Source organism: Morus notabilis, unplaced genomic scaffold, assembly GCF_000414095.1.
Source record: "Morus notabilis unplaced genomic scaffold, ASM41409v2 Scaffold744, whole genome shotgun sequence".
Taxonomy (NCBI): Eukaryota; Viridiplantae; Streptophyta; class Magnoliopsida; order Rosales; family Moraceae; genus Morus; species Morus notabilis.
Window position 1 is genome coordinate 232,298 of NW_010367602.1, and position 9,576 is coordinate 241,873.

The 9,576-nt window shown below is 33.0% G+C and overlaps 1 protein-coding gene across 1 annotated transcript; it reads left to right on the forward strand.

The window, feature by feature from the left end:
• Positions 1-561: 561 nt before the first annotated feature.
• LOC21398172 (triose phosphate/phosphate translocator, chloroplastic) lies at positions 562-7,913 on the forward strand. The gene is made up of 13 exons (XM_024175301.1): positions 562-1,276; positions 1,378-1,452; positions 1,805-1,814; positions 2,076-2,080; positions 3,115-3,241; positions 4,349-4,469; positions 4,549-4,644; positions 5,254-5,366; positions 5,499-5,576; positions 5,665-5,781; positions 6,175-6,274; positions 6,426-6,526; positions 7,665-7,913. The coding sequence occupies exons 1-13, from the start codon at positions 996-998 to the stop codon at positions 7,680-7,682; spliced, it is 1,242 nt and encodes a 413-aa protein (XP_024031069.1). The 5' UTR covers positions 562-995; the 3' UTR covers positions 7,683-7,913.
• The last annotated feature ends 1,663 nt before the right edge of the window (positions 7,914-9,576 follow it).

Sequence of the window (9,576 nt, forward strand, 5' to 3'; positions counted from 1 at the left end):
TCCTCCATCACGTTGAAAAGATGGGTTTTTTTTGGAGAAGGAGATTTGAGTGCATTGAGCCCCATGAATATTTGCATATGTTGGGAAGCAGCAGATGATGGGGCGAAAGATAGAGACAAGATTGAGCATTTAGGGTTTTGTGATTTTTTTTTTTATTGTTTGTTTGGAAAATGACCATCAGATGCCCTTGAGAAAAGTCACGCGCAAATCACGTGACAAAATCCGTTTAATATTTAACAGACGTGAGTAAAATGACCATCAATATAACGGATTTATAAGTAAAAGGGTTGATTGTACAAATTTTTAATTTAAGGACTGATTTGCCAAACACGATAAGTTTAAGGGGTAACCATGCAAAAAGCCTCAATCCCGTGACAAACAGTTGGGACTGTAAAATATTCAAAGTTTAAACTGATGTTATTTACAGTTGAGGGCCTTGAGGTTGTAATAACTCTTCACCGTTCCACCATCACAAAATATAAGAAGAAGGAAGCGAAAAATTGGAAAGCAAAGGAAAGGAAAACGATAAGGGATTTTTTGGAAGCCATCCAATTAAGCAGAGGTGATTGGACAACACAGTCCCCTTCTTCTTAAGCCTCTCGCTGGGGATAAGATGGGCCCCACTTTACCCGCCTCCCAAATCGCAATATCCGCCTCTCCCCTCCCTCCTAAAATCCATCCACCAGCTCGCCAATAATCCCCTCCCTACCATCACTCCTCCCAACCGTAGACCATCACAATCCCCACCGTTGAATTAATTTACTGATTATATCACCAGAGCTGTACTTCAAATTATACATCTCATGGCGATTGTACATTCTTAGCATGCGTTGAATCTTACGAGAACCAGAACTAACAAATAAAAACAAAGCAATTAACGTACGGAAACGGTTCACAATACTGTGGCCAAAGGCCATTACGTTGTGTCCATAAGAACTGAGTGTAGCTTCCAAGACCACAATTTCTCCTCTCTGCTCCTACATTCGCCGCCAGTCATGGAGTCGCGTCTGATCTCACGCGCCACCGCCTTCGCCGCCATCCCTCACCTCCGGAAGCCGACGGGCAGGGACCTCGGAGGTGGAAGCTCCAGCTCCTCCGTTCCGGCGAGGCCGATCGGCGCCGTCGGGGAGGGCGGAAACCTGATTTGGGGGAGGCAGCTAAGGCCGGCGTTGCTGCTTGAAAGCTCGCCGGCGCCGGCGCCGGCAACGAGGAGGGAGATTCTCCGGCCTTGCCTGGCCGCCGCGTCGTCGCCCGCAGATGGGAGCGATTCCGCCGGGTGAGGTCCGTTTCGTCCGTTCTGACTCGGTCGGAACTCGCCCGTTGGTCAGCCTCTGACTGATGGGTTGTGTTTTTTTGTCTGACTCGGTGGTTTTGCAGGGAAGCGAAGGTCGCTCCGATCGGGTTTTTCAACAAGTATCCGGCGCTCGTCACCGGCTTCTTCTTCTTCATGTGGTGAGTCAAGTGACTAACATAATCCTGTAGGTTTTAATCACGCGGTTATGAGCGAGACTTTTTGTTCATGATTTATGATTTTAATTTTTAAAATTTAAATTTTTTTTTGTAAAAAAAAAATATTATAAAAAATTAAAAATTATGATTTAAAATTAAAAATAAAAATTTTAAAATATCTTAAAAACTATCTAAATCACTCGATAAATACATGTGATTTAACTTGTTAAAAAAATATCTAGTATGAAAATTATGAACATTATAGATTGAACTGTAAAAATTAAAGTGAGATAACTCTTATTTTTTAGTGATTATATATATTTGTAACCCATTTTTTCTTTTTTATGTACTCTAGTGTCCACCAGGTTGTTTTTTTAGTGACAACTCCGATTAACTTGACATGACACAGTTTACCAGTCCGCTTTTAATATTGGTACACTTTTGTTGTCGGTGGTTTTTTCTTCTTTCGTTTTTCTGATTTTGCGAGTAGTTTTTTGAATTTTTAAGGGCTTGTTCTTTTGATGTTTTTGAATTAAGTAACTTGAATATAGATTTTGAGTTGAGTTTGAATTATAACTTGAGTTGAAGTTGTAACTTGAGTTTGTATTTGATTATGTACATTTAAGGTATGGTTTGAGATAAGAATCTTTTTTGAGTTTGTGTTTGAGTAAGTTAAAACTTGAATTTGTATTTATATAGTATTTTAATAAAAACTCAATGCTGATGAAAAATTTTAATAGGGTATATGAGTCTAGTTTTATTCGTCTTTTCATTGTTAACGCATAGAAAAAAAAATCATCTCAATCAGAATTAAAACAAAAAAGTTATATTATTTTTAAGAATAGAAAAAATACTGTTCATTAACTTGAGTTCGAGTTTCTGAACTCAAGTTGAAGGGGAAACTTGAACTCGAGTTTTAGTTTCAAACTTGAGTTCAAACTTAAGTTCAAACTTAAAAGCACATGAACTCGAATAAAATTATAACTCGAATTACCTTTTCTTGAGTTTTTCACTCAAAAACCACTCTGCCGAACAAGGCCTAAGTTTAATATATTAGTTTTTAAATTTAATATAGTAATTGTAAATTTTTTTAGAGTCTCTTTAGTTTATTAATTTTTTATTTTAACATTTTAAATTTAAATTTTTTATGTAAAAAAAATTATAATAGAATTAAAATTATGAATTTAAACGTAATAAATTAATGAGATGGTTAAAAGTTGAACAAAAATGTTCTCTACAGTCAAGTTAATTTGTTCAAGGGAATATGCTAAAATTCTTGATACGATGACGAAGCACGTCATTTCACTTGATTAAGGCATCGTTCATTTCACCGATTTGAGTTTTCAGTTTTAAGTTTTTACAGTAAAAAGCTATCAGAAAATGTCATATCTAACGTTTTCTGTTACAGTGAAAAGCTCTCAGGTAAAAGTTACATCTCAACTCAAATTGAAAACTCGAATCCGCAAAGTAAACGAGACCTAAGAGTACTTCTTCCGATATTATTTATCAACTTGAAAGCAATCTATAATATTTTATTAAATTCATAAAATAATTTGTGAAAACAAAATTTCGGAGACAACTTACAACTAATCACAAAAAAAAAAAAAAAAACCTATCACAATAACACAATTAGCCTTCTTTTGCTAATATCCATTGCACAATTAGCTTAATTAATTTGATTACTGAAAGTAAGATATTTTGTTGTGCAAGCAGTTTTGTGTCTGTAGTGCACTTGTTGGTCGGGGTGGTCTACTGCTTGATCAGCTGGGCCGTGGGCCTTCCTAAGCGTGCTGTAAGTGACCGCTTTTCAAGCCCATAACATTCCCCATTCATTTATTACCCTTCAAAGAGATAAAAATGGGAGAATGAAATAAACCGGAGATTTATTGTAAATAATTGAATTAAATAGAAAACTTTAAAATTATTTAAATTAAATAATAACTTACTGTATAAATATTTTTTTACAATTAGTAAAAAGAATTTTTCATACAAAAATTCATTTTACAATTAGTAAGATTTTTTTAAGTAAATAAAGATTTTTTATCACGTAAATTATTTTTCAGTCGTATAGAAAAATTTTACATGGACTATTTACTTAAAATAGTTTTAAAATTTGTTATTTATTTAATTTAGCTTTATAAATTTACTATTTATTACAATTTCTAAAGAGGGGATAATTACACTAGATGATAAAATTTTATATCTTGAGTTTAATTTTAAAAAAATTAAAATATTAGAAGAAAAGAAAAAATAACATAGTAATTATTATAATGGTCCCATTTTGTACTATATAATAATAATAATAATATTATTATTATTTTAATTATATTAAAATTTTCTATTATTATAATATTTTAAAATTTTTGATTGGTTGAACTTGCACTGCACAGAAACTGGCTCCGTTCACTTCGTTAATTCGAGTTTAGAATTCAAGTTTTTCTACAGTAAAAAGCTCTCACAAACAATCACGTCTAACTTTTTTGCTACAGTAAAAAGCTCTCACATAAAGTCACATCTCAACTTGAATTCTAAACTCGAATAAGCGAAGTGAACGGGGCTATAATTTATTCTAAAGTTAGACTATTAAATTATTATTGCTAGCAATGGTATTGAGATAGGGAAATCCAAAGAAATGTCTCTCCAGCAAAAACGCATATAGATTTATGTTATTTTTTAATATTATAAAATCCTGTCCTCATTTCTCATGTTAAAAGAGACAAAATTCTAAGAGCATAACACGGCACCCAACTAAAAAAAAAAAAAGAAAAAGAAAAAAGAGTTAAAAGGGGTACATTTTCTAATTATTCCTATGCTATTAGTATTTGTGTGTGTGCAATATGATGCCATTGAACTGACATATATATATACATGTATATATGTATATATATATTAAATGTAGCCGATCGACTCGAACCTGTTGAAGTTGCTAATCCCAGTTGCTGTGTGTCACGCACTTGGCCACGTGACCAGCAACGTCTCATTTGCAGCAGTTGCCGTCTCTTTCACACACACGGTCAAAGGTGAGAAAAACAAAGCGAAATGAATTTTTCTTTTTTTCTTAATCTTTTTGTTTAACATGGGAATTTTGTTTGTTTATAGCTCTTGAGCCCTTCTTCAACGCTGCTGCCTCTCAATTTATCCTTGGACAATCTATTCCCATCACTTTATGGCTATCCTTGGCTCCTGTTGTTCTTGGTTAGTTCCTCTAGCTTTTTTTTTTTTTTTTTTGTGTTAATTTCATTTATGTTTGTATTTTTGTTATACAAGTAAAAGAAGTGTTTTCTTTTAATTTCAAGAGAAAAGCAACTCAAAAGTCAAAACATGCGTACACAAATTTTGTCTATGAATAAAAATGTATTAACGGGTCCGTTTTTCTTTCCTTGTTTTTTTATAACGAGAAAAGAAGCATGATTTATTAAAGGGTTGTTCTTTTGCGTGAGTTGAGTTATGAATTGAGTCATGCACTGTATGATTTGAGTTAAAAAATGAACGTACCCTGATCAGCAAAGATAATCTTTACTCACTAATTTAGTCAGTAAATCTTGTATTTACCCGGTTAATATGATGTTACCGATTAATTTCATTCAATAAATGTGTGATTCACCAAAAATGGCTATGTTTTAGCCCAAAAAATTTGGCCATTTTTTCAATTGCCTCTCCAAGATTCGGCCGTTTCCTTCAATAACTTTTTATTTTATTAGATCTAGCATACTAATGATTATATGCTTAATTGTAGGATTTAAGGCTCTTGCAAATCATAAAAGTCACAAATAAAATCTATTTTTTTTCCCCTTGTGAATGCAGGTGTGTCAATGGCATCATTGACCGAGTTGTCATTCAACTGGACTGGTTTCATCAGTGCTATGATATCCAACATCTCCTTTACTTACAGGAGTATCTATTCAAAGAAAGCCATGGTTAACCTCTCTAGTCAAGCTCCTCCTAATCTTTCTTACTGAAGAAAACAGCCTCGGTTATTTCCTTCCTTGCCTCTTAATTTTTAATTGGAAACTTTCACATTTTTTTTTTTATTTTTATATTTTTTTCAGACTGATATGGACAGTACCAATATCTATGCCTACATCTCCATCATTGCTCTGTTTGTCTGCATTCCACCTGCCCTCATTGTGAGTGAAACTTTACTTGAAATCTCCAAAAGGAATTGGTTATTGTGTAAACTAAAATTTCCCCTTTTTTTTTTGCCTAATTTTGTAGGTAGAGGGACCTCAACTAATTAAGCATGGTTTTAATGATGCAATTGCAAAAGTTGGTCTAGTCAAGTTCATTACAGATCTCTTCTGGGTGGGAATGTTTTATCACCTTTACAACCAGGTACTTGGGTTAATTTTTCCATGCTATACAGCCATTGTCTTGAGTCCCACAGCCGTATGATATGGTTTTAGTGTAATATTTTTTTTTAGACGAAACAGTAAGTGTAACATTTGTTGTACGGACTTGTAATTTTCTTATGTAACATGATAACAATTGAAACAACTTTAATGTAACATGACGAAAGAGTGCATTTTATTGAGTATTACACTTAAATAAAATGAGTAATATGAATGTGCAAATGATGTTACATTGACGAACACAAAATCGGATGAAAGACATTTCATATATATGAATATATATATGTGTGTGTGTATATAACACAAAGCATTGTCAATGGTTTGCTGTGAACACAGTGGCATGACAAAAAGATATTTCTTTGTTTTCAATTATCAGTTGGCCACCAACACTTTGGAGAGGGTAGCACCACTCACACATGCCGTTGGTAATGTGTTGAAACGTGTGTTCGTGATTGGCTTCTCCATCATCATCTTTGGTAAATGTCTTGTATTTCCTTATTTTCAGATTAGTCTGAATCTGTCTTTCTGGTTTACATATATATATATATATATATATATACACATATATATATAACTGGAAGTCATTTCATGGACGTATATTATACACACAAAAATTGTTGCCCGCAGGTAACAAGATTTCGACACAGACCGGAATTGGTACCAGCATTGCTATTGCCGGAGTGGCAATTTACTCTTACATCAAGGCCAAGATGGAAGAAGAGAAACGAGTGAGTCTTTCTTACCTCACAGCTCATTTACTATATTCAGAGTCCAAGTTATATCGATTTCTTTGTCCGTTGGGCAGCTTAATTGAAGTATAATTTGATCTGTTGCAAATGAAAAATGTTAAAAATCCATCATCGGTGCCTAACACAACAACTTACTTATGCCCAATACACTACTCGTTAGAAATTATAGGGTGTGTTTGGAACTCATTTCAAAATGATTTTTTTTTTTGTATGAAAATGGAAATGAAAATGTTTTCAATTTCAGACAGAAATCATTTTTAAAAATGCATTTAGTAGTTTTATCAAGAGATTATTTTCAGTATAAAAAATCCATTAATATATCTCTCTCTCTCTGTGCTCGAGAGAAGAGAAAACGGAAACGAAAAATGAGAAACGTCTAAAAGTTATTTTTTATTTCTCTCTCATTTTACACTAAACCAAAAAATCGTTTTTATTTCTGTTTTTTGTCTTTAATTGTGTCAAACACCGATTCTCTTCCGTTTTTATTTTTTCTCAAAAAACGTGAAAAACAAAAACAAAACCAACTCTAAACACCGCCATAGTCTCTTTGATCTAATTTGCATATTCAATAAAAAAAATCCCACATTATCTTTTGGTCACTTTAGTTATCTTCTCCATCCGTAGGGCAATGCACAGATAAATTGCAACTTTTATCGCTACTTTTTGATACTCACTCTCACACAGCAAGAGAGTTGTCATTGATACTATGCAATTTTGTAATGCGTAGTTCTGAGCATTCTTACATGGGGTCTGGGTCTGGTCGAGATGTGAAATATACGCGAGTCCACATTTTATTCGCACCCTGGTTCAACCTTGTCTAGATGTGAAACAATTTTCTTTTTAAAAAACCAATTGATGTGATAACTTTTAAATACTTACCGATAAAATACTGATGCCTCATGCAATGTCAGTTGTTATAAAAAGATGAAACAAAAGCAAACTATTATATTAACATAGAATTCAAGAGGAAGGTGTCTTCTCAATTTAACATATATTGCAGGGCTTCCCTTTCGTTCTTTTTTTGCTCTACACGCTTGACATATTTTATAATGCACTTAACAGTTCTCCATGACTAATCCTTTTTTTTTTTTTTTTTTTTTTTTTTTTTAATTCCTAGCAAGCGAAGGCTGCCTGAGAAGAAATGAAGGATGGACATGGTGGAAATCCTGCACTGTAAATTTTATATATTACCTTCAGAATACATCAAATATTTGAGTATTTGTTATTTCTGCCATTGTTCGCTTCCCCTTTTATCCCATTTATTTTTCTCCGATTCAGGTATAAACAACTGCTAATTTGCGATGCTCTCATGTTTAATGAAAATAATGTAAGCCTTGAGAGAGTCAACGGAATGTTTGGAGAAAAATATGTGAATTATGTTATGCGTGGTGACGAGCAGAGATCATGCTCATTTCTGTATTCATTTTTCCATAAATTTTTTTGTGCATGCGTTGGAAAATAGGTTTTTTTTTTTTTTTTTTTTTTTTTTTTTTTTTTTTTTTTAATTCTTTAGCTAGCACATGTTTTGACAAATTTAGATTCCAACCTTTCAATTTTAACAAATAAGATCTAAACTTAAAAATGTATTGCAATAGTGATCTAATAGCATACGAACTTCAATAAATTAATGGAATGCACAATGGTTTTTGTACAAAATAAAGTCAGAACTTCTTGTTGGTTGACATCTATTATTGATTGGACTTCATTGTTATTTTCTGTTAAAGATTTTAGTTGGCAATTTATTAGCGTAAAAATTCAAAAACAAGTATTTTTAATAACCGGCGCTTATGGAGAATATCAGATATGATTTTGGTTGCTTGATTGATATGATTTTGGTTGTTTGATTGCTCCGAATATGGAATTTTTTGTTGATGGAAATCAGATTTTGGCAAGGTAATTTTAGAGAATAATTGGGAGAGTTATTTGAGGAAAGAATATTAGATTGATTATGTGATGGGTTATTTCTAGTAACATGAAAGTCATAGGGCTGATTGTAGTTTTTGGATGAATTATTTTTGGAAAAATGTGTACTGATTAGTGGGTGTGTGAATTGTATTTCGAGTATTTGAGAATTGTTTATTGGAAGCAGCTTACCTTTCATGAGAGCTAGAGATTTTTGTTGCCGTGAGAAGCTAATCTCGTGGAGATATATGATTTAAGCATAAAATCATATTGATGTGATCTTCACGTTCACGTACTTCACAAAGGTAGGCACATGAGTAACTTTACTATATATATATAAGTGGTGTACGTGAGTTGTGTGGCCTTAAAAAAAGTATTGGGTAATCAAAGGATACATTTGAGGCATGGTTTTTATAGAAAAAATATTTAGAAAAAGACTATGTGAGAGTGAGCCTTTAAGTGTTGATTGAAGATCGTATTTAAAGAAAAGAATTAAAAGCTTTCGGGAGAAAGTGTACTGCCAGCCGAAGGGATTTCGCCATGCAATTTGAAGACGAGTGGTACTTGATGCATAAGGCCATTAATGTGATTCGACATGGCGGCGGCAACGTCAATGAGAGAGTCTTTGAGTGTATAAGTCTGATTGATATTTGTAATCCTTTGATGTTAGTAGATTGCTCACTGTCTGGGCGTGGCCCCGCAGACGTAGGTATGCGCATCAAACTGTGATATTAATTCCTTGTGTCTTTTATGTTTCTGTTAATCTTTTTGCACTTATAATTTATTGCAGCTGAATTAAAGAAAAAATATATCAATCTGCACGCATTTGTCATCAGTGTTACAACAAGTGTTATAACACTCTTTATAACACCCGGTTCAAAATAGACCTTACATTCTCTAAGAGCAACTCTAATGTAAATACTAACACTAATTCTAAATTTGCCATAAAACATCATGTAAATAACACATTTGATGTGCTACTCTATGTTGTGCTCCAATAGTGATGTTATATATACTTTTTGACATAATTATTAAGCTTTGTAACTTATAGAAGTCGACTTTTCTAAAAATTTGAAAATGACAAAAAGTTAGTCCATAATCAGTTAAATCTATAATTTCGAGTGTTC